This window comes from Lagopus leucura, unplaced genomic scaffold (genome assembly GCF_019238085.1).
Source record: "Lagopus leucura isolate 7727_CA_CO unplaced genomic scaffold, USGS_WTPT01 Super-Scaffold_100022, whole genome shotgun sequence".
NCBI classification, from domain to species: Eukaryota; Metazoa; Chordata; class Aves; order Galliformes; family Phasianidae; genus Lagopus; species Lagopus leucura.
Genome location: NW_024962275.1, coordinates 3,985,136 through 4,009,688, shown reverse-complemented (window position 1 = coordinate 4,009,688; position 24,553 = coordinate 3,985,136). Strand labels below are relative to the sequence as shown.

General features: G+C 50.7%; 1 protein-coding gene across 2 annotated transcripts in view; it reads left to right on the top strand.

The window, feature by feature from the left end:
- Nucleotides 1–9,388: 9,388 nt before the first annotated feature.
- NTNG2 (netrin G2) overlaps nt 9,389–24,553 on the top strand; it is a 39,580-nt gene continuing 24,415 nt past the window's right edge. For both annotated transcript variants that reach the window (XM_042879042.1, XM_042879043.1), the window contains exons 1-2: nt 9,389–9,481; nt 11,950–13,041. In XM_042879042.1, the coding sequence (XP_042734976.1) occupies nt 12,829–13,041 (213 nt within the window). In that variant the 5' untranslated portion in view covers nt 9,389–9,481; nt 11,950–12,828. The remainder of the gene's footprint in view (nt 9,482–11,949; nt 13,042–24,553) is intronic.

The following is a 24,553-nucleotide window of genomic DNA, read 5'->3' as shown; positions in this document are numbered from 1 at the left end:
GCCTTAGATCCCACCCTTGCACTTACAGAACAGGATGCCCATTCGCTGCCAGGCCTTCACACCACTGCTATAGGGCTCTGCTTCCCATAAGCCTAATGCTTGGAGGAGAGGGCAGTGAGAGCCATTAGGAGAACTCAGGAAAGTCTTTTTTTTTTTTTCTTTCCCTTTCCAAAGCTATCACTTAACAGTAATGCGTTCATTAATTGGCAGCCAGACCACTGCCTGGCTTCATTTAAAAAGGCAATAGTTTCCTTCCATTGCGGTAGGGTGAGGTTCCATCCCGTGCCTTTCCTGAATGCCAACAGCAATCTCTCTCCGTGCCTGCTTAAAGATGTGCACTGATCAGTGAGCAGGAGGAGCCCTGTGCTCTGATATAATAAAGGTGTTTTAAGAGTCTTTCAAAACGGATTTAAAAATAGGTATATGATGTTCTAAATGAAATGCTCCCATCAATGCGATCGATAGATGAATGGGTTTCAGCATCTGCCTCCCCAGATAGCCCCCAAACGCCCATCACTGCAATTTATAATTCGGTATTCAACTGAAATTAGTCAGACTCGAGCTGAAACAACAGCAGACAAGTAAACACAACTTCTCAATTTCAATGTAAAGCACTGATGTAGCACCAAGCTCTCCGCTCACAGCATCTTCTCCGTACAAAATATGCACGGAGCCACAGGGAATGAGAGGGAAAGGGATCTCGAGAGGTCACCTCGTCCATCTCCTTCCCCCAGGGCAGGACCAACCCTACCTAAATTGTTCTTGACAGGTGTTTGTCTGACCTGTTCATCACTGGAGGCTTTTAAGGAGAGTCTGATCTGTCCTGCTTCTCAGCTATTCCTGTAGATGGAACATTTTCCCCTAAAATCTAACCCAAATTCTATTTGCTGCTGCTCAAGCCCACTTCTTCTGCTCTACCCTGCTGGACGTGGACAACAGTTTATTACTTCTGCAGCATTTTTACCCTTTGCAGGAGCACTGCTGTGTCTTTGCTCAGCCATAAGCAGCTGAGCTCCTTCTCCCTTTCTCAGCAGTTTTGTTTTCTAGAACTCTGATCTTTTTCTCATTTTCCAGATTTTTCTGGAAGTCAGATGACCAAAACAGCTCCTCCCAAACGCTCTGTAAGGATGGAAACAGAGCAGCATACCGCTCTTTATTTACACATCCTTATGTCAGCACTGCTTTTCTCACTCCGGGGCATTACAGTTGGCTCAGGGTTAATTTGTTGCCCACAACATTACCCCCACTCCATAGAAATGCTGCCTACGCAGCCATTTCCTGACATACGTTTCGATAGTTCCAGTACATTCTGTTTTGCTCTTGTCCTTTTTGAATGTCAATCTACTCTTTCCAGACTGCTTCTTCAGTTTGTCAAGATTTTGCATCTTTCTCCTGTTCTCTGAGAGCTCTTGCAGCCCCTCTCAGCCCGGCGCTGCCAGCAGATGCAATGAGTCTGCTCTGCGTTCCATTGCCCAGCTCGCTAAGGAGACTCCTGGGTAACGGCAGAGCCTGCAGCACCCTGCTCAAGCCATCCTTCCACTTCATCCAAAAGCAGCTGATGAAAGTGTACACGTATATAAATATATACAAAAATATCACCTCAGTACAAAATATGCATAGAGCCACGGGGAATAAGAGAAAAAGGGATCTTGAGAGATTACTGCACTCCATCTCCTTCCCCCAGGGTAGGAGATGGACTACATAGACCTTCAAGCATTTCTCCTGGACCATACCTCCTACTTTTCTCGTGGGAATGCCATACAACAGAGTACTGACAGCCTGACTGCAGTCAAGATCTATCCCAGCCCCAGCTTCTCCTCTCCCTGAGACCTGCTGCCTTGTCATGGGAAAAGAAGATTGGTTCGACGTGATTTATCCTCCACAAAACCACAGCTTGTGGGACTGCAACATACCTTAATGCCTTGCCATCGGAGCTAGCAAACAAAATTCTGTCCCTGCTGAACCATAGCATCGTGAAAGTTGGAAAAGGTTCATCATCAAATCCAACCCATGAGCACCATGCCCTTGAAGGAAGGGACGAAGCTGCCAGCATCCAGAGATGACTTCGCTGCATCCGAAATCCACGCAGCACGATGTGGTTCTGGGCAGCCTGGTCTGGTGGTTGGCAACCCTGCACATAGCTGGAGGGTTGAAATTAAATGATCATTGTGGTCCTTTTCAACCCAGGCCATTCTATGATTCTGTGAAATAGCACAGCACAAGAGCCCACGTGGGTGAGCAGTGGTTGATTTCCACCCAGGACTGCAGTCACAGAGCACAGCCCCTGTACTTCTGAGCTCTGTTAACCCCTAGCAGCACTGCTCTGCTTGCACACAGTCCCCCTGCCTCCCTCCTGCAACGACAGAAAGTGCATTATCTGGTGCTACATGATTTCATTAGTATCCTTGGTGCAATGGGTCAGACCCAATATAGGTGGGAGCAGGTGTAATTTACACACTGAAGGGAGTTGGGAGAAGGTGTAAATTACTCAAGCACCAACCACCTAAGATGCATTTAAAATTCTCTCCGAATTTGGCACCAGATATATGGGAGATAATAAAGTTTCCCTTTTCAGGATCTCGTGTACTTAAAGCCTGCTGTGTTCAATCTTTGCAGTCAAAACAATGCTCATTCATAAATATTTCCTAATGTTTGATCCTATTAGAATGTGCAGCACTGTGTTGGATTAATGGTCTGGAACAATCGGATCAAACATATTTTGGGCTCCAGAATACCACATTGTAACACCTCATATTTGACGAGGTATCACAGATAGGCTTGTCTTCCAACTAGATTTGATTGTACTGGAATTTTGAGAAACTCAGATCTTGGATAAGAGCTGAATTTCAAGTGAGCCCTAATTAGCCAACACGCTGCACCAAACCTGGAGCCCTGCACACTTCCAGCACAGGATTCTTCACAGTTTAGATGCAAATGCTGTTTCTTAGCCCTCTCTCTCGGGATTTATAACATATTCATCAACTTGTAGTACCTAAGAGCCCTGTCCAATTGTATTTGGAAGACCTTAATTTGACTCCATTAGGAGCTGAACAAAATTAATAACTAATACCAAACTGGATTCCTAACGGGTGCTGGGACAATGGCCTTTGATTGCTGCATTAATCTGGTGCAGTTGTGTTGGTATCAGCCTCGTTCATCCCATGTGTGCTCAGGGCCATCTTGGCATGAATACAAGATATGCAAATCTAGGGGATACACGTTAATAGTGGGTCCATCTGCTTGGATCTTTTATTAAAGGGAAGTGTGAATGCAGTTGCCATGCAATCCACTCTTACACACAAAGACCACGAGTTACAAAAACAAGAGAAAACATCTCCTGATTTTGCCTTGCTGGTAGCTCACATTCATCATTTCTGCAGCTGATTTTTGCTGTAATTTAGAAATCTTCACAAAAAAGGAACTTTGAGTGAAAGAGCTCAACAGTTAGCAGTGACTGCACATAGACACACACAGCCCTTCCTCTGCAGTGACAGACAGGATATTACTTTCCCACTGCATATGAAATTAATACCAGAAAGCATAAGGAAAAAAAAACATGTAAATTCCAGCCCTTAAAGCCCGGTCTGGATCATGCTTCTGCTGCTTCAGACAGCGATAACCTGGAGGAGGAGTAGCTGTTCAGATTAAAAGGAAGGTAATCCCTGAGCTGCTGAGCGATGAGGCAAACCCTGAGCGTGGAGCCGCAGCCCAACGCCGATTCATTCAGCTCCATCCAAAAGGAAAGTCTCCTACAGCTCGTTGCTCTCAGAACTGCTGTGTCCTCAGCCTGTCTCTGCCGTGGATGTGTGCTGTTCCATGCTAATAGTCTGGGGAGAGAGGGCTGTAATTCGTTTAACAGTTGGCAGGTCAGACCTACGTGCCCTAGAGATGCAAGTGCTGATTCGGATGTGGAGAGGGGAAGGTGCCCTGATGACATCAAGTCAAGGTGTCCATGATGACAAGCACTCCTCATCCAGGAGCTGCCTTTTGCCCACCAGCATGCATTGAGAAGAGCTTCTGTTGCCATTGTAGCTCTGATGCTCACCACTCATCCCAGAAGGTTGCACTGAGCAATTGCTCCCTTATTCAAGGGCACTGAGATCAGAAGTACAAGGCAGCCCATATTCTCCTCCTTGTTTCACAGATATTGAGTAGGCAGGAGAGTAAGCAAGAAGACAGTTATTTTGCATATCTTCAGAATGCAAATAGATGAGTGAGCTCAGCTCTCTATTCATTGCTTCCAACATACATGACACAGATGATGCTGTTCCCATTGTCAGACTGAAACCGGGGGCTTGATGACAAGAAGCTCACTGAGTTTCCATCTGCACAAGGCTGGGATGATGGCTGGGTAGGGAAAGTCACCGCACTTACATACGTCAGCCCCACCGACCACGTCCATAACTTACAGGCTGTGTTTGGGATCTGCAAAGCCAGTTTTGCTCCCAGTTATTCCTGCAAGATCAGCCCTCAGAGCTCCTTGGTGTGGCCTCATTTGCACCTACCCAGGGGACTGCCCCCTCTGCCCTCCAGCACAGCTATGGCTCTGCTCCTTGGGTTGGAGCCAGCAAAACTACTGAAGCAGCAGCTGATTGAACCGGTGCGTGGCTCAAGAAAAAGTGTTAAGATTGATTATATATGTATTTATTAAGTTCCAGTGAGGCAAACAGCATATTAGCATAACTGGGTCAATTATTTGGCAATCAGCACATGCGTGCCTGGGAGGGAAGCATGTGCAGAAATCTGCTGTTTTGTGCTGCTGAACACATCACCTGCTTGGAAGAGAAGAAATGTGTTTATTCCAGTGCTAAAGAAGAGAGAAAAAAGAACAAGTCAACCTTCCTGAGCTCGCTGATTATGCATTTTCCACATCAAATTGTCAGCATTTATTCAATTACTTCACTCATTACAAGTTTGTTCTTCAACCACTAACCTAAAAACCCTCCCCGCTGCTGTCAGCTCCATTAGAAATGACACATCCCTTCCTCGGGTTAAGAAGAATTGGAAGGCGACTCCTCCCAGCGCCAGGCTGCGGGCTGGGAGCTGCTTCCCATCCCCATTTCCCCATGCCATGCAGGGGGGCAGTGCTGGGGCCATCCCTGGGAACCCATCCTCAGCCCAACAGGGGGCTGTTTGAAAGCACAGCATGCACTGGGGAGGGGATGAGGGGATTCGCAGGGCTCTGGCAAGGAAACAAGTGAGATCCCCAGAGCCAAAACCACGTACTCTCAAACACTTCCATTTGAATAGTAAGTCGAAAGGAAAGTTCCCCTTTCGGAGGGGTTGTTAATTATAGATCCCTCCTTCAGAAGCTCCTCCTGTTTTTATCCCTGCTTACTCCCCCGCAGATGGGAAAGATAAGGAAAGCTCTACCTTCCCCAAAATCAAATAAATCTTCAATGCTTCCTGAGCTGATTCACTTGGCTAAGCTCTGATTTGATATATGAAACAAAAGACAAGGCAAGAGACAAGGCGCAGAAAACAACATATTTTCCCCGTGTCAAGGTGAAGCACTTCCCATCACCCAGCCCGTCTTCCCTGGAGTAAATGCGCATCAATAATATTGAAATGATCAAAGTTTTTCAGCAGAGACAGCGATGGGCTTTTTTCTGACTTGTCATGCTTGTTTTCCTCCAGGAGGCACTGACCTGCCATGGCTCAGCCTTGCAGTTTGGCACGCAGGAGCTTTTGGAGAAGCGTTCTCTCCCCAGCAGAACAGCAGCCTCATGTTTCCCTGCGCAACAACCTTTCTTAGCCCAAAATGCTTTGCATCCCATTTCCTTGATCTGGCTAAGTGCTCGCATGCTGAAAATCCCACCCTCCCTCCAGCTGTCCTTCTGGCAGGAAAGAGGCAGCGACTCCTCTCTGGAGACTACAGTCACCGCTCCTTTGGTTATCTAATCAGGGAGGGCAAAACTCATCCGGGGCCCTGCAAAATGCAGACATTGCACCTGAGGTTTCGTGCACGAGGCAGGGAGCAGCCTCCCCTCCTGGAGCAGATGCTCCCTGCCATCTTCCCAGCCAGTTGCCCTAAGGAAAAGATTTAGATGGAGGCACCAGGCTGTTGCCTCTGCTGATGGCTGTGTCTGCATGCGTTGAGGAGTGGGTGCTGGTATTTACACCCTGAGGTTGGTGCAGAAAGAACAAGAGAATAACCCCCCAATCTTCCTGCACTGCACACCACAGCTCTCCGTTACTCAGTTTCTTGGCCTTTGTGTGAGCTTTCTGGTGTTTCTCAGAACTACAAAACAGTCCCTCTTCTTTTTCCAGCGTGCTGATCTTACCTTTGCACAAAGCACAAGGCAGCGGGAAGCACAAACCTTCCCATTCCCATCACTCTGCAAGATCTCTTCACATCCATCAGCAAAGGGACAGCACAAGGGATGGGATAGGGAGGGTGAGCTGAGACAAACCTCCCAGCAGGACAAGGTTCAAGCCCATGGCACAACAGCCCTCCCCTCCATCACCCCTAATGCCCCCCCTTCAGAGCGCTGTTACTCATTTCCTTCCCCCTCCTGCACACTTCTTCCCAGAGGTCTTGGCACAGCTGGAACAACAGGTCAGGCTGCACTGGGCTCTGCAGACACTGCGAGAGCTTCTCTTGCTCAGGGGTCCCTCACCTGCTCCTGGGCTGAAGCACATTTACGAGCCTTGTGCTCCCACCTCATAAAATGCTTACTCACTTTCAGCAGGCGCTTTGACATCCCTGGCCGCGCATCGCCAGATAAGGACTATAAAAAGAACGTATCGCTATTATAGGTGATACAGCAAGATGTATCCTCGAATGAAAGATCCTTTGTGAGGCTGGTTATTATGCTGGCACTAATCTCAGAGCTCTCTCCACGGACCAGACTCAGCCTGAGTGTTCGTAAGCACATCGCCGCCGAGGAGCAGTGCTGCGAGGTGTCACGTTTGCCTTCTGTTGTTTCAGTTCATCCTCACTCATCCCAAGTTGGAAAAGCACTTCTCTCTTCCCCCCCCCCTCCCCCCCACGCGTGTCAAAATCACCTCTTGCCATTTCGATGCAGGGAGCCAAATATTGCCTTCGTACAAACAGGTGCCAGGCTGCATATGTCAATAGAATTACACCTGCGTGTAATGGGTTTGCATTTGGCCCTTGAGCCCTGGGGATCCCTTTGGGAGCTGAAGCTGTATTAAAAATTAAGGGCCTTGTTCTCCACCCTTGCCTACGCTGTGGTAATTAAATCTCGGCGCAGACCCATTGATTTTCAACCTTGTGTGAGAAGGCAGAGCTCAGAGGGAGGGGCAGAGCCGGCCCTCCAGGAGCAGCACAGCCACGTTGCTCCCCATAGGAAAATTCCCCAACAAGGAAACAACGCTGAGCAGGAAATATTTGCCAAATTCTTGGGCAAAAGAAGGCAAATGGTTTCAAATTAAACGTTTGCTGAAACCGTTGCCCATTCCTTCCTGCAAGAACAGCACTGCTGGATGGGTGACCCATTCTGCAGCACACAGCCCCTGGAGCAGCTGCTCCCACCTCTGCAGGGCATTCGAGTCACTGTTCCTCCTCAGGATGCACCTGGAGCCCTCACCTGCATAGGTGTGAGTATTATTGCCAGTCGTCATCTTCTGAGCTCGCAGGGCTGAGAAAAACGACTTCAGTTTTGCTCTAAATGCCAAGTAGTTTAGAAGTGTGACGACTCATACTGCGCTGTTATTCTTTCCAATTGAAACCTAATGATGCGTGCATATCACTTAACTCTGATGTCAATAATCAGCACACCACTTGGTCTTTGCCACGGCTATTAGAGGGAATGAAAATGAAATACCAACTCCTTTTTATCCCGTTACTGTACCATAATAACTAATAAAGGAGTAATAAGTGAGACGTGGGGAATTTCCAGGGGAGTCATTACTACAGAGCAGAACCTAAAGGCACAAAGTGAAATCCGGGAATATTCTCCAACCCTGAATTCCCAGCTAATGTTTCTCACTACCATACAGTGTTTACAGGAAAAAAAAAATAAAGAAATAACATGTAGAAAGTGTCTGTGTCATGGCTGGAGTGGAGATGGATCCAGATCACAGTCCTTCAGGTAAAGACCGTCCCATACCTCAGCACTGAGGCTGAGCCACAGTCAGGGTGTGCTCCATCGTTTCCTACCTCTTGCTTCTGCTCCAGTATTTGGGAAACGTTTCCCAGGGTGGTCTGTGTGTTTTCCAGGGACTCTTCAACAGGAAAAGCCATAGAAAGACCTCAGAGCAGCGAGCCAAAGTAAATCATGTAATGTAACACTGAGTCAATGAGATTGCAAACCACATGCAGGTTGGACAATGCACTTTCTGGCTTAGAAATTATTGAATTATTGGTTGGGAAAGAACCTTCATTTTTTGGTGGTCATGTACATAGGGGACAGCAGGGTTCTTTGGTTTTCCTCCCCAGAAATAGATTGCCATTTATCCATCTGTATGTGAAAACCTGTAGGAATGACCCCCCCCAGCAGCATCTGCATGGGTGGAATTGGATTTCATAGGGCAGAATCTGGCACGGGTGGATTGAGATCTCCACCTGCCACTGCTTTCCTGAGCAGCACCCACAGCAGTCGTGCCCTGTGCTGGAAGGAACTGCCAAACCCCACAGACCTGCACGTTTACCAAAGGAAACCCAGCTTCGTTAAATCCCAGAGTGCATTTCCATCATTACCAAAGCATTTCCCAGCCATCTGATTTCCCCATCCCCGAGTCCCTGCTTTGTTTATCCTATTAATTCCAACCACCCCCTCTTCCCCAGCACACGCAGCCTCGCTTACAGCAGCTCCGCCAGCAGAACCTCCCCAAAATATTCGGGACACAGCGTGGATATCTCACACGTGTGGGGAAAACCCTCGTGACTACAGCTTGTTCCTCGAGAAAACATGATCTCATGATTATTATTTCTTAAAAAGAAAAGGGGTGGGAGGAAAGAAAGGAAAGGGGGGGGGAACGAAAAAGCAGGGGAAAGAAAGGAAAAGGGGGGGAAGAAGGAAAAGGGGGGAGGGAGAGGGAAAAAGGCAGGAAAAAGAAAAGAGGAAAAGGTGGGGGGAAAAGAAGGAAAAGGAGCAGCACAGCCACTTCCATCATCTCTCGGCTCTCCGTTCCCCGCCCGCCGCTCTCCAGCCCCGCACCGCGCTGATCCCGCAGCCCCTCCGGCCCCCCCCCCCGCTCACAGCCTCCCCTTCCCCGGCTGCTTTTCTCCCTCCTCCCTCCCCTCCCCGCCCGCATTTCCTCCCTGCACCTTTAAGAAGCACATTGCTCGCCGGTGGGATGGTGTGTGCTAAAGCTGCACAGAGGAAGTTACGCAGTCCGGATCAGGCACGGAGATAAAAGCTCCGATTGTGAAAGTGATAACAAACGGGATTTCAGCCTCGGCATTAACTTGGGAGGGGAGCCGGGCACCGCAACGAGCTCCCGGCCGCCCGCCCTTGGGGCCCGACCCCGGAGTTGGCCGCTCCTCGGGAGCCCCGAGCCGCAGAACCCCCCGGTAAGCGCTGAAAGTTGGGGGGCGCGGGGTGGGGAGCGGGGGCTGCGCCCGGTGCGGCCCCGCAGAGCTGCGTTGTGGATGCGGGGACGGGAGATCCACCGCCGCCCCCCGCGGTCCCCTCACCCCCATCCTCTCCCCGCCCTGCGGGAGCGCCTCGCCCCTACGGAACGGGCGGAGGGAGATCAGCTTCGGATTCTCCGCTTCGGAGTTTCCAGCTGAGATGCAAAGCCGCAGATGCTCGCGGCACGTTTCCCGTTTTCCCCACTTTTTTTTTTTTTTTTTTTTTAAGCCCAAACCTCGAATTCTCGTAAGGCGCAATGAACCCCGTGGCATCGCTTGGTCGGGAGGCACAACCGCGTGAAGGAGCGCGGCTGCCGTAAGGGAAATTGCACGGGTTTTCCTTCGGGGAACGCGGCGCTCCTCTGAGCTTTGCCGTATTCCGACAGCTCCGTCACAGCGGTGCTCCCAACCCCGCTGCGGGGGATGCGGGGAAGGGCTCTCATCGCGGGGACGGGGAGGGACGCGCAGCCGAGCTCCGTCGGCGCTGGGGTCGGTGGGGACGGCGGCTGGGTTTTATTTTCGAGGCAACTTCCGAAACTGAGGACTCCTCCGTTGAGTTTACTTTTGCGTCCTTAATTCCAGAGCAGCTCAGTTGTTGCTCGGCGCTGTCTCTTGATTTCAATTGGGTGTTAATCCAATAACAATAAAAAAAAAAAGAAAGAAAAACAAGGAACCAGCTCAGCCGAGAAACAATCTCATTTTGTGTTTTTAATACTCTGGCTATCAGTCCCCTGCGAGTGCTGCAGACGCCTCAAAGAAAACAGAGAGCACTGATTGTATTTGTTCCCACGAACTGCAGTTTCTTAATATCATCGGGCAAAGATTTATTTGCTCGGTGCCAAACCAAGGCGAGCAGGGCAAAGCCTTCGGGTCAGAAAGTCTCTCTCCCCCGATCGGGGTGTGCTGGCTCATCTCGGGGCCGCCCCGCGCTCCTATTTCTGCAGAGGGTCGGTGCTGTCGGAGCGCTGCACCGCGTGCCCGTGTCATTGACCGCCTCTCAATTCCCAGGCAAATTACCTCCCGGGGAACCTACAACATTTAGCAAGCGTAACAAGAAACTAATAGATATTATAGATCTTCTCTTCCTGGGTTCTTCCCTGACAGCCGTTCAAGTGCAAAATAGGGTTTTACGGCTATGAAAATAGATCCATAAACGAACCAGCGGTGGAGCCCTCATTAAAGGCGCTGCATCCCAGGGCTGAAGTCTCACATGCTGCAGTTGTTGGGTGCTTGGCTGGGACTGCTTGGATGTAATAATGAGGAGCTGACTTATTTTAACTGCAAAGACAGCTCTGATGTCAGTGGAACTTCTAAACACTCTGTCACGCCGCTTTCATATTTTTACTACATTTACTCATGATGTAAAAATAGCAGCCAGTCTATTCTTTCTTTGGGAGTTTATTCAGGTCCAATGCGTTTGTAATAGGCTCTTCTTTGAGAGCCAGCGATGAAGCATGAGAGATGGCTGCTCCCTTCTGAACTCATTCATCTCAATCAGAGATCTCTCAACCAAAGATTGGGGGAAAGAGGGGCAGTGGCACAGCACTACGAATCCCCCTAGCGTGGATCGATGCACCCGCTAACCTGGAGCCTCTGAGCCTTGGTGAGCTTTGTGAGAAAGCAAACTGGTGCTGAATGGAGGAGACACCTCCAAACTGTGGGAGAAAAGTTGGAGGAGCCAATAGAGAGGGAATTACCAAGAGCCAAGTCTCTGCTCTGGATGTCTGCCTCCCACCTCTCCTATGATGCTTTCTCTCCACTGCTGGCCGAGGGTTCTGCTCTCCTTTTTCAGTTCTTTGTCATTTGGTTTTGCAATGACTAAAGATTCGTATAGCTCCAGTGGAAAGACAACAAAACTGCAGAATTGTTGTTTTCACCTGAAATGACTACTGAGAAGGTCATTGCTCCTTGTATTGGGTAAACCTTAAGTGTTATTAGGACTTTAAATTGCTTTTTATTAAACGTTATTGTTCAGATAAATCATATGTGGGGATGTTGGACTGTGGATGCGTTTCCCCAGCTGTCACATTTATTTGCTTATCTCAAGACATTCAATTTTCTGTCTGTCCCCGGTCTGTGTCTGCATATTCTCCATCTTCTAATGACCTCCAGCTATTTCTTGATATTATTTGAAGACTCATTAGGGCTATTGTTGTCCAGCTGCCATTAAAATCAGATACCTTAAGCGGGGGAAGCTCTCCTTCCAACCTCCCAAACAGCAGAAGAGCCATAAGCATCTTACAATGGATTTCTTTTTATTAAAGTTGTATATCTCCCTTTTACAGACCCCGCCGTGTGTCTGGGATCACAGAGCCAGCTGAGGGCTGTGTTTCCCATGGGACCCTCTGGCCTCATTGCTCCAGATGCATCCCCTCTCCCTCCCAGCTCATTTGTCTTTCAATTTGCAGGTGCAGCCCGCTAATGAATTCCCGCTTCGCTCTGACCATGAGAGAGGGACCAGACCTCAGGTAGCAGCGTGGCTCACAGCTGAAGGCTTGGGAACCCGATGCTCCATTGCCAGAAGACACAGACAGGCGGACAGACGGGCGAACAGACAGACAAACTGCTCGCGGTGGCTCCCAGCGCCACAGGAGCAGAGGACGGCGCTGCCCATCGCGCAGACCCCACCGATGCCACCAACCAACACAGCGGCTCCAACCCCGTCACCCTTTGGGAGAAGGGGACTGTAGCCCCAAAGCTCCTCTCTGCCAGCTCTCAGACGCTATGGTAATTTGACACATTAACGTCCCAAAGCCCCAATAACTGTCAAAGCAGACCCACAGTTTAAGGCGCTCTACCCAGCGACGCGTTTGCAGCAGACAGGAAGGTCGAGGAACACCTGATCCAGCACCATCCCGCAGCCTCTCCAATTTGCTCCTATCAAATTTCATCAGCGACTCAGAACTTGATCTTTCTATTGATTGACTGGAGTCACCTCTAGATATTTTCATGCTGATTTGGAAGCTCTTTCATACGACAAAAGAGGGGAAAGAAAAAAAAAAAAAGATGAGGTTAAGGAAGACTTCTGACCACTGAGCAACAATCCCAGCCAAAACTTTCCCAAGCAAGTCATCTGCAAATCTGGCTTCAGTGCAGAGAGAAACTTTCCACAGCCGAACGCAACGTGGGATCACTCCTGTCCTCGCCCTGACCTCCCTAGAGCGGACCATCTGTAAATGAGGAGTTTCCATGCTGAACCTGAGAGCACCCCCTAGCCCAGCAGCCGCCTCCCCCTGGACTCCCAGCACGTCCCCAGCCCAGGGCACTCACGCTCGGCCGCAGCTGCCATGCTGTACCTGCTGGCTCTCCTCCTGCACCGTCTCCCCTTGGCCATGGGACAGTATGACATTTGCAAGTCCTGGGTGACCACCGACGACGGCCCGTCGTGGGAGTTCTACGCGTGTCAGCCCAGGGCCATGAGGATGAAGGATTACGTGACGGTCAGAGTGGATCCGGCAGGAATCACATGTGGGGACCCTCCGGAGAGGTTCTGCACTCATGTAAGTATTTCCCTCCTTGCTAGATGGGACTGCGTGCGGGTGGCCAGGAAGAGCATCCTGCTGGGTGCTGCTGGAGGGACACCTTCACTATGGGCGGTGATGTTGGTGTCACACTGAGCAGGGTCGGGTGGTGGGAAGTAGTGGACTGGTTTGGGTGGTGGGGTCTGAGATTCAGACATACCCACCCAACAGTGAGTGCATCACCTGAACTTTGGCGAGCACAGATCGCAGAATGGCTTGGGTTGGAGGGGACCTTAAAAATCATTGAGCTTCAACCCCCCTGCTATGGGCTGGTTGCCTCCCATCAGCTCAGGCTGCCCAGGGCCCCACTCAGCCTGGCCTCAGGCACCTCCAGGGATGGGCACAGCTGATTGGGATGTCACTGCTGACCCACCCCAAAAAGCTGCCAAACCTGGGGCACTGTGCCAGTAACACCCGCACGGGGCTGTGTGGTACCCATGGGGAGCTCAGAGTGGCTTCAGTCCACTGATGTCCCCAAACCCCAGCTCTGCCTTTGCCCTACGTGAAAAAAGCCCGCTGACAGACACTTGCCCTTGTAGTTAAAATCTTTTAACTTATTTTCACTTAAATATTAATCATCGCATTTCATTCCGTGCACCACAAAGCTCAGCAGGAGCACCTGATTTATAATTCACAAGGCTTTGCATTGGTAAAAAGAGTTCAGAGGTCAAAGAAGAGTGCAGTAACGTGGCCACAGCATCCCCTCCCACTGCCAGTGGTGACAACTCAGCCCCCAGGGCAGGGAGAGCATCCATGGGGGGCACCAAGCCAGGGGTGCTGGGGAAGCACCACACTGCAGTTAGCAGTGCAAGAGGGAAAGGAGGCCAACTTTCTGTTGCCAGCGTTGTCCAGGTTTGTACACCCTATGCCTCAGTTTCCCCCTGGGAAAGTCCCCCAACTCAGGGCTCCCCATGAAAACCAAGAGGAAAGCTCTGATACACTGTGGGATGTTGAACACGGAGACCATCACCACGTCACCACTATTTACCCCATTCTGCCCAACCTGTGGGGGCTCATTGAAACCAGCGCCGTTTCCCCTAATTCCAGCAAAGCAGCAGCTTTTCCTTTTAAAAGATCATTGGAAAGAAAAGCTTAAGCCCAAGGATGCCAACAGAACTGTTAACTCTTGGTAGGGCAGTCCGGACTTCCACTTATTTGTCTGCAGAAGGATGAAAGATGAACAACAGATCGCTTTCTGCTTTGCTTGCTGTTTGCAAACTCCCTGGCTGATGTTGCTCGGGGCTTCAGCTCTATTGCCCTCCTCCAGTAAAAGCCACTACTCAGGATCAGCTCTCTGCCTCCCCTTGTTCAGTCAATATCCAGCTGAAACCCTTCTATTCTGGGTGCCAGCAGCATTTCCTCGCAGTGTATGACAGCACATGCTGCACCACGCACACACACCACGTACGGCTGTGAGTGAGAGCTGCACCAACACACAACATGGATTCACCTCTCCCTGTCCCCGCCTGGCACTGGGGCAGAAAACACAGCAGAATCCCAATAGATTCCTTGAGAAAAGGGAAAACAAAGAGCATTGGTTGTTATTTTGCAGCCCGCTCCACTGCCTCTCCCTGTCCTGTTATCAATTCCCTTTGTGTTTTGATTATAGTCCCATAACAGGTGAGCTCCCATATGAGCCCAGCTGTCCAGCAGAGAATTTCTTAGGCTGACTATTGCTTTCTTAGTGGCTTTCAAAACAGCAGGGTGCTGTCTGTGAACTTAAACCAGCACTGCTCAGAATTAACCCTAAGCACAGCCCCACAGGATGGCTGTGCTGCTCAGACAACTGAAATCAAAACAAAAAGACACCCAGACACACAGTGCCAGAAAGGAGGTGGGCAATGAACCCATGGCTGGAGGGAGCACCAGGATCCCCCGGGGCTCTGAACTTCCCAGCTATGCCTATAGGGGATTACACAGCCCCCAGCACATTCTGCTCCAGGAGGTGTGGGGGGATGTGAGAGTTGTTTGAAGGATCATTTTCTCTCTTTTGCAGCAATTGCTGGTCGCATTGGGCTGCTCTGTTCTGGCAGTTCAGTGTTTTGCTGCTCATTAAGATGGGGAGCTTTGATTTGTCCCCATCTGTTGAGCTGTCCCCTGGCCATGTCAGTACCCTTTTGGCAGCATCACCTGGAAACTGCATCGTGCCTTCACTCCTGACAGGGCAGGGACAGACAAGGAAACAAAAGCTCGAAGGCATTCCAAGTCACCTCCGAAAGCAAAGTGGGAAAACAGCAGAGGTGTTGGCATCAACTGTCCCGTGGCAGTTCTGGGAGATCAAGCAGTTATTCCCAGGTGTGGGGATGGCATTCTCATTCAGTCGATGCTCTTTGATGCAGGGTGAGCTCTCAGCCCATATCGATGGGTCAGAGGTATTTTTATTTAGCATCAGCATTGTTTCATCAGCTAATAGGGCTCGTTGACTTTGGCATGGCTACATGAAAGGAAGAGGCTTTATTTATTCATTACACATTGAGTCGAGGCTGACGTTTAGTTTAATTCTTAGCTAAACTTTTCTGAATGACACGGGCTTATAAGGCTTGTGCTAAAAGCTATTTCTCTTACTAAACAGGGTGCTAAAATTGGAAAAAGCAGACAAACTTCTGAGCACAGGAGCTCTTTCCTTGGACTTCTCAGCTCCGCAGCCACCCCAGGAGTCAGGATGAGGGAAAGGAAAATCCCTTCCAGGAGAAGTGGATGTTCTTCCCCTGCAGTGAATCAGCCCACCCTTGGTCTCAGCAGGGCCGGACTCAGAGCTGGCTGTGCCCTCCCTGCATGGTGCTGGGGACAATCGCTGAGCCTCAATGCCAACTCTCAGCAGCACAGGAAATCCACTCCCAGGTGTTAAAATGACCCCTCAGTCAGGGATGGGATGCTGCTTCTTTGTCACATCTGTGCAGTGCAGGGGCCCCATTCCCGCTCAGTACTCCAAAACATGAACACAACATCTGGAAAATCCACCCCTCTCCTTGAAGGAGTGCCTGGAACTGGGAACTGCTGCTATTTGCAAAGCTTCCCTGACCCACACCTTCACTCCTTTGCAGCACAGGAGGAGGACTGGTGCCTTTCGGTCCTGTCCGGCCCCCCCCCCCCCCTTTTTGACTCCCCAGCACCAGGGCTCTGCACAGAGCACCTCTGCAACCTGGGTCAGCAGCTCCCTGCCCTCAGGGTCAGACCCCTGGGCCACACAGCATTGCTGCCCAACAGATTGCATGCTGCCACAGAGGCCATTCCAGTGCAGCAGGATCTCAGTGTTACAAAAGCAGAGGCTTTCCAGAAAACAAGAGAATACAGGCTCAGCTTCAAATTAGAGAGTGCTGAGCAAACAGGATTTCTTCCCCCCCAGTCTGCAGCAGTTCCCTTAAATGCCCGATTCGGGATTCATCACGCTGCATAGCAGGATGGTGCTTTCCTAACAAGAGTCACTTCAACGTGCTGATGGAAAAGGCTCAGTGATAGAACCCAGACTGTCAGGTAGATTTAATTGGTACAGCGAGCAGAAAGTTTACTCCCACCTTGAAAGGGATGAGAAAGACTGAGCTGCTCTCAAGAAGAGCTTTGCTTAAGCATAGCATGAAACAACCAAATGTTGTATGCTTTGCATACAACAGCAAAAGTGAGGGGAATGCTCCATGCAGCAGGAGCCCAGGCAGCAGGTAGTGCGGGTGCAGGGCTGCCCAGCACCATGCTCTGCTCCCCCCGCATCAGAGCACTGCAACAGCACCTCTGTTCCTCACTCTTCCCACCCCCAACACTCAGCTCTGCCCTCCCCCATTCAAACTACCCGGACCTCTTACAGAATAAAATATTAATGGCAGCGTAGCAAGCCTCTCTGCAAAGGCTGCATGTATTGAGCTCGCAAGGCGCTCAGGCTTTTAGAGAGCAGGACACTTTTCCTACTTCCTAAGCGTTTTCTGAGTCCTGAATCAATAATGCACTCCGGGTCCAGCAAACAGGTCGCTGCCATGCTGCTGGTAGGGGCTGGTTGTGCACAGAGCCCTTGCTGCAGCAGGGCACAGGACGGGATGGGGCAACTGGATTCACAGACAGCCTGCAGGGATGTGCCTTGGGAAAAGCAAAGCTTGCAGCTCCTGGCGAGCTAAAAGGAGTCACCAAGGTTAAACCTGTGCATCCATGCATGCATGCCCACGTCTGCAGGTTGAGGGCCCCCAGCTCCGCACCTTGCTGGTGGATCTCATGCTTGAAGTCACCCCTTAATCTGCAAACCCACCAAAGGAACAACAGTGCAGCCCCATTCCAAAGTGAGCCTGGCCCTGCTCTGCAGCATGGGGTTATTACAGCTCAGCAGGGATTACCAGGTCAGAATGAAGGAGCGCTCACAAACGATGCCATGGGAGGAGGCCAGGCTGTGTGCTGTGTGTATGCACCCAGCACAGATTATCTGCTTAGGAGTGGAATTTTCCATGCATTGCTTAACCCTCACATCACCCACATTTGGGCTGCACACACAGGTTTGGGTCCAAAGTGACCCTGCAGTGCAGCTGGGGCTGCTCAGGGCACCCCATAGGTTTGGAATTGCCATCACTTCTGAATGCCAGTGCTGTGCTGGGGTCCTCCTGCAATGGGTCACCCTTGCAACGGGCTGAGCTCAGCCAGGTGGTTGGAGTTTGTTGTGTCAATGGAGTTTTCATCCGTTACTGCCTGTGAATGGATCTGTGTGTGTGAGCATTGCTATGAGGATGGGCAAGGGACAGGGGTCAGCCCTGGTGTACAATGGGCAGTAGTTTCCTTTCCCTCCCTTTGCACTCTGCTGTCCAGAGTTGGGTGCAGACCCTTTTCACGTGGGAGTATTGAGGAGACTACGGGGAATGTTTCCAAGAGTACGGGGTAAGAGCTGAGGTTTCCTTGCTCTTTACACTAAGGCTCAATTGAGGAGCAACTAATACTCAACTGCCCAGGGTGTGCTGGGTAATGCCAAACCCCACTCCCCACTCTCTGCCTGCCTCAGTTTCCCCATGAGGGGATGGGATGCAGTACAGCCCCTTTGTTCCAGCATTACACCATGGCTGAAATAAGCATGAGATGCTTCTGGAATTCAGAAGCAGATCAGAGGGGGAAGGGGAGCAGCAGCCAGTGAGCACGGGTTGCATCTTCTCTCTTGCAGAGAGATGGGCCCGAGGGAGCAGCAGAGCCTTGAGCAAGGAACGTGCTGCTCAGTGTGTCTGCTGCTGGCCAAAGGAAAGAGGCATGCAGCAAGGCATCAGGCTGGGCTCATCCTGCACACATTCTGCTGACTCATGGGATCCTGAACCCTGTGTGCATTCTGCTGACTCACAGAATCCCAAATCCCACATGTATTTGCTGACTCATGGGATTCTGAATCCCAGATGCTTCTGCTGACTCATAGGATCTAGCATCCCGCAAGCAGAGTGTCCTAACGCCCAGGGGTGACCTTGCTCTGACACCCTGAGATGTGAGGGTGGAAAGGAAGGGAGGGAGAAATCGATGCCCCCAACCACTGCAAGATGGAGTGGGGAGGAAGAGGGAGTGACATTTGGCTGAGCCAGAATTAGCACAGATCTGTGGAGGGACCCCATTTCCACCCTATTAATAATTCATGCTAGCTCTGTCTTTACCTGCTAATAAACAGGAAACTGCTTGTTAGCCAGGACGTTCTTCTCCCCTTTTGCCTTCCCTGCCCTAAGCAGAGCCCATTGCAGGCAGCTAGGGGAAGGGAGGCAGCAAGCCAACATCCCCACACAGTGCCCATGTAGACACTTGCCATGTGGGGCAATCATTGTAGGAGGAGCTCAGGTGCTCCCCATGCACCCTACATTCCCTTACTCCCCTTATCCCCAGCTACGCATCTCCCCTCTTTTGTCTGCCCCAGTGTTGGGCTGTGTTGTTGCAGACACATGAGCTGGGGCTGCCTGAGTCCAGTGGTCAATCCAGGATCTCAGAAGGGCATTAACAAGCCAGAATAAACTACTCCAAGCCTCCCTGCCCCTAAATCTACAGAAAGGACAGGGAGGATAGATACCAGAGCACAGGTTCCCCTTGGTGTCCCAGCCAATGGAGACCATCCCATCATTTTACAATGAGAAAATGATCCTGGCACCAGGATACAGTGCATTGGAGCCAAGAAGCTCTGTCCTCTAAGGGCCACCTGCAGCCCCCAGGACATGGGGCTCGATGTCACCACTGCCTGCAGCCCAGTAAGGTGTGGGGCTGCCTCATTCCAGAAGCACCTCATAATTTCTGCTCAATTATTTCCGTGCTCCCAGACATCGCTGCTGCTGAGTTGTGCCACTTGCCAGCTGCTGGAAATAATCGCTGTAAATTAATTACGGTTGTTTCACCCCTCTGATCCCTCCCAGCCCCCACGAATAGAGTGAAAATTAATTGTCAGTGAGTATTTCCAGTTCTCTGGGAGTCGCATCCCGGCCACTGGCAGGTTACGGTTTGTGCCCTGAAGCGTAAGACTTAATTACCCACTGATGTTATCTTTGATCAAAAAATCACCGTGTCTTTCCATAAATCCAGACAGAGATGTTGACCCCTCAGGTCAAGAGTGGCGAGAATGGAAATGCCCAATAACGTCTTCAGGACAATCCCACATATCCCCTCGTGTAAATGGGATTCTGGTTGGGAAGCGGTTGCATCATGAAATAGATATTGAAAAAAAAAAAAAGAAACAGGGAAGTCACTCAATGCACACATCACACAGAAAGCAGGTTTAACCCCGTGTCAGTGCAGGGGATGAGGGCAGTTGCCGCTCAGCTGGGACGAGGCCGCCTGCCCGCGGGGAGCAGCGGATGGGGCCGTTAATCCGGGGATTAATCAGGGAACTCGAGCGTAAAGAGCAAAACGACAACAAATGCTCCGCAGCCTCCCTTCCAGCTTTATCCCACAGCACAAACAAAACCCGACGCCGTGCTCCACAGGGGAGCCACGAAATCAAACTTTGGGTATCTGCACGCGGAGAGATGAGGACAGAGAGATGTCACCTCCGCCCACTGCGATCACCCCCGGCACACGCCGTGCAGGAGGCGTCCATCAGCACTGCTGGGCCATCTGCTGCCACCCAGGGCTGCTGTGGGTCGGGGACCTGTCCTCCACCAGTCCCACTGGTGACAGGTGGCCTGCAGGACACCCGCAGCTCGGTGGCATCAGAGCACGGTGGGGACATTTGCAAGGAATCAGGTGCACGCCAGGATTTTGCCGACGCGGTCGTTCTGCAGGGTCGGTTGGTTGGAAATCTGATACCAACCCCAGCACTTTGTTGCCGTGCGAGGCAACGTGGGGACAATGCAAACCTAATCAGCTCATCTTTAAGCTGAAAAATCAAAGGCAGGGTCATAGGCACGCTGCAGGGAGCTGAAAGACCTTGGGATGCACCTGAGAGCTCCTTAAGATGTCTGGAGAGCGGCGGGGAGAGGATTGTCACCGGGTGGGCGGAGGTGACATTCAGCCCAGAGCTCCTGGCTGATGGGTGAACCTGTTCACCAGAGGCTTGTCCCATCTGCACAGCCCACAGGCAGCTGGAGCCCCTTCGCAGGGTCTTTAATGCTGCTGGTGGTGGAAGGGGCGCTCATGCTGCCCAACCATCCCCTGCTCTTGCACAAAGCGTGGAGTCAGTCAAGGTCTGAGAGCTTTCTGAGAGCCAGTTTTTGGGGAAAGTACAACATAAGGAGGAATACAACGTAACCACGTGAGAAAACTGCATGGCAGCACGGACCTTTCTGCCCAAGAAAGGTATTTGATTTCCTTCCCCTCAGATAAAAATCTTCTTAGAGATAAGCCAAGGATTCCTCACTCCAGCTGAAAACATGAAGTTACAGTATCTGGAGCTATTCCAATCTGGTGTGACATTGCTATTATTCTTATTAGGATACTGGTTGTAATTAAAGACAGGTTGATCCCAGCATGACTAGGATTCTAGCAAAGGTCTTCACCTCAGCACCAACCCAGTTGAGCAGAGGAGACCCAGCAAAGCAGCAGCTCTGTGGGGTCCCCTGGCCAAGGCACCAGCTGAAAGCTCATACTGGGTTACAAGAGCAGTACAAACTTTCACATTGTCCTTTTATTGTTCATTGTTCAAATCTTTCCTCTCCTGCCTTTAATATTACTAATGTTATTATTGCTTTTCTTCACGGTGCAGCTAGTGGTTGTAATTTCTTCCTAGCTTCCCTTTGGCATGGAGATCTACTAAAAGCTGCAGCTTTATTTCTGCCCAGCTTCCACCATTCACAACAGATGTCTGGTTTGTTTAAAATATTCAACAGCTTAGTGATTAATCAAGCAATTTCACCTACAAAAATATATAATTTCATGCTATGAGGCTTAAAAATGGCATTATCTGCCAGGAAAATAAAGCAAAACAACTTTGTGCGCTCATTAAGAGTCCTAGCAAGGAGGCAGGATTTGAGTGGGGCTGTTTTTCCCATTCCCTCTCTCTTGGCGGAGTGGAAAGCAGCTCCTCTCAGCACCCTGGATTCCTGTTGCCCCTGACACATCTTATTTCTAAAGAAATCCTAGGAGGAAATCCCCAGCTAGATCCCTGCTCTCATCTTCAGAAGGACCCTTGTGCAGCATTTCTGCAGAGCACAAATGGGAAACGAAACCCATGGGCTGCAGTCACCAGCATGGGGGCATCTCCAGATGTGCCACCCCCAACGGGACATCCACCTCTACCCCCAGGATGTTTGTTCTTTGGAGGCACATCCCTTGCCACGGTGCCAACGGCTGTGACAACCCGCCCTCAGCTTTTGCCACTTCTCCCCAGGGCTTTGCCAGTTGGGCTGAGCTCAGGAGAAGAAATCCTGCAGCACTCCTTGGTGCACACGCAAGAAAAGAGCAGCCAGAGCTAGGGACCTGCAGCATCCAGCTGCCGTGAGGACATTCACGACTGATTTAATAGCGTGAGACTCTAAGTGAGCTGCTTTATTTTAAGCGCACAAAGACCAAGTTTCCCTAGCTAATGCATTCTGACTTTTAGATTGAAGACGTAAATATCTTGAGACTTTGGACAGATTCTTTGGAGGACACATGGCTTGGATAAGGAAACCAGATTCTAAAATAATACCTGGAATTGTTTCAACAGAGCTATAACTGATCTTACCAGGACCGGCGGAGCAGCCAAATTACGGCCATCTGTTTCCGCTCCCCCCTGCCCTCCTGGCTGACTCGAAACCACCCCACCAACAGAAAGTGCATTGAGCATCCCAAGGAGGAAGGACATTTCAATAAGCCAAAAACCAAAAAGGAACACTTCATTTGAGCAGAGGAAGCCATGGTGGCATGACTCACTCGGTGGCTTTTGAGGCTCTTCCCAACTTCCAGCACTGTCACTTAGAGGTTATTTCCACGCTTGCCCTGTTACAACTGAGCAGTAATTGGAGCCACGTGCCACCCCAGGGTGCTTGAAGACTAATTTGGGCTCGCTGTCTGCTGAGCCATGTGCAGGCACATGTTTGGGTGTACAGGAGCCAGCAGGGATGGTGCACCTCCATTTTCTGTTTTCTGGGATGAGCAGATGGGAGACATGCTCTGTTCCTCCCTGCCTGCACCATGGCGCGTTGCATTCATTAAACTCCCATCGCTTCCCCTTGCTGCTCCTGCGAAACCTGCCCCACTCCATGCCACCATCCATTGCCACAGCTCTGGGCCAGGTTTTGCCATTGTGGTTTGATTGCAAAGCCATAGAATCATTAAGGTTGGGAAAGACCTCTCAGATCACCAAGTCCAACTCCAATCCACCATGCCCGCTGACAACATCCTTCACAGTTCTAGAAAGCATCCAGGGACAGCCCCTCCACCTTCCCTTGTGCAGCTCAGCTACCAAGAGCCTTCAGAGAAAGCCTCGATAGGAGCATCGGGATGGCCTTTTCAGGGCCGTCCTATTAAGCCATTTGTACGACCACATTTGCAGCAGAAGCATACTGCAGCACAATATGTTGCCTCAGCACAGGAAATGCACTCAGAGCCCCCATAGCTTCAGCTGAGGTGCGTTTTTCTTCCTTTCCCATCAACCACCGTAAAGCTGTGCTAAGCGGCAGCCGCATCCCCCAGCAGGAAGCTGTGTCTCATTAGCAGAGGCAAACAATTCCTCTGAATGTGACAAGTCAGGAGAGCATATTAAATATGTCAATACCTAATTCTTTTACTCCCTGCTCCAGCACAGCGTGTTGCAGCAGGAGGGGACCAAGCACAGCCCAGAGCCCACAGTCAACATCCCCCATTGCAGACAGCATCTCCCCAGTTTTGGGATGGGAACAGTGTGCCTTTTCATCAGCTGCCTCCCCTGGCAGCCTCATGCACATGCACCAAGCAAGGCAGTGGCTGCTTGTAGGACCCCTGTGCCCACAGCTGCTGCTCCATGCACCTGCAGAGAGCCCAATGCTCACACACAGCTCAGCTGCTTGCTGTTCTGTTCAAGGGAGAATTATTGACACCCTTTGGAGCTTTTGGAGGCTTGCTCTCATCTAATGTGTCTCTGAGCCACGTCTAGGCAGAGAAACCCATTTTACAGATTCAGGGTACAGACAGCTCTAAGTAGATCCCAGTACTTTTGGTAGCCCAGTTGGAGATAGCAAAGACCAGATTTTCCAATGCACCTCATGACATACATCAATGTCCATATTCAACGTACACACTGCACCTGAGAACACCCACTTATGGGAGCCAGAAACTCTCTGCTTTGCCCAGGACACACACTAGATACCCTAAAAGCAGACCACAAGCACTTGGAGTTTCAAAAGATTCACAGCTCAAAGCAAATTCACAGCCAGGACCGCAGGCAAAGCAGCATCTCTCCACAGAACAGCTCTCAGTCTTACTTTGTTAACATGCTGTGCTCAGGATGACCAGACCAGACCCCACCACTTTGCAGGCTGCTCACCTCCAGGCATCAACCTCAGTCAGCTCCAGCAGCTTTATCACCTCCTGTGTGATAAGGCATTGGCTGCAGCTGAGCCTAGTGCACTCCCAGCCCAGGTTTGGGTCTGAGAGGGAAGCAAAGAGATGCTTTGTATGCAAAGATTTGCAGTGTGGAGCCATGCAGAGTTTTTCAGGGGTTGATGCTTGCTATAATGCATCCCTGCAGGGGCTGAAGGGCAGGAGAGACCCCAGCTTGTCACAAAGGGCTTTCACACGTTCACAAGCAATAAACCCAGTAGCCCAAGTAACCCTGATGTGTGCCTCCAAACCTTAAACACTTTGCTATGTATGGCATTCACTGTGCACTCACAGTGCAGTTCAGCACATGGGGACACGAGGAAATGGGGATATGAGCAAAAGGGGACATGAGTGCATATCATTGTGAGCATAATGGGATGGCTGTACCTTTTCTGCCATTGCACCACACCTCAGGAAGTGCCTATCCCCATGGGCAATGAGCACAAAGCTCTGCTCTCTGCAGGGCCCTTAGTGTGGATGGGGGATGGGGCTTCCTCCTGCAGTGGTGCTGGGCCCCGCAGAGCCTGGGGCTGCTATCAGGAGCCACTGGGGACACGGATGTGCCCAATGCAGC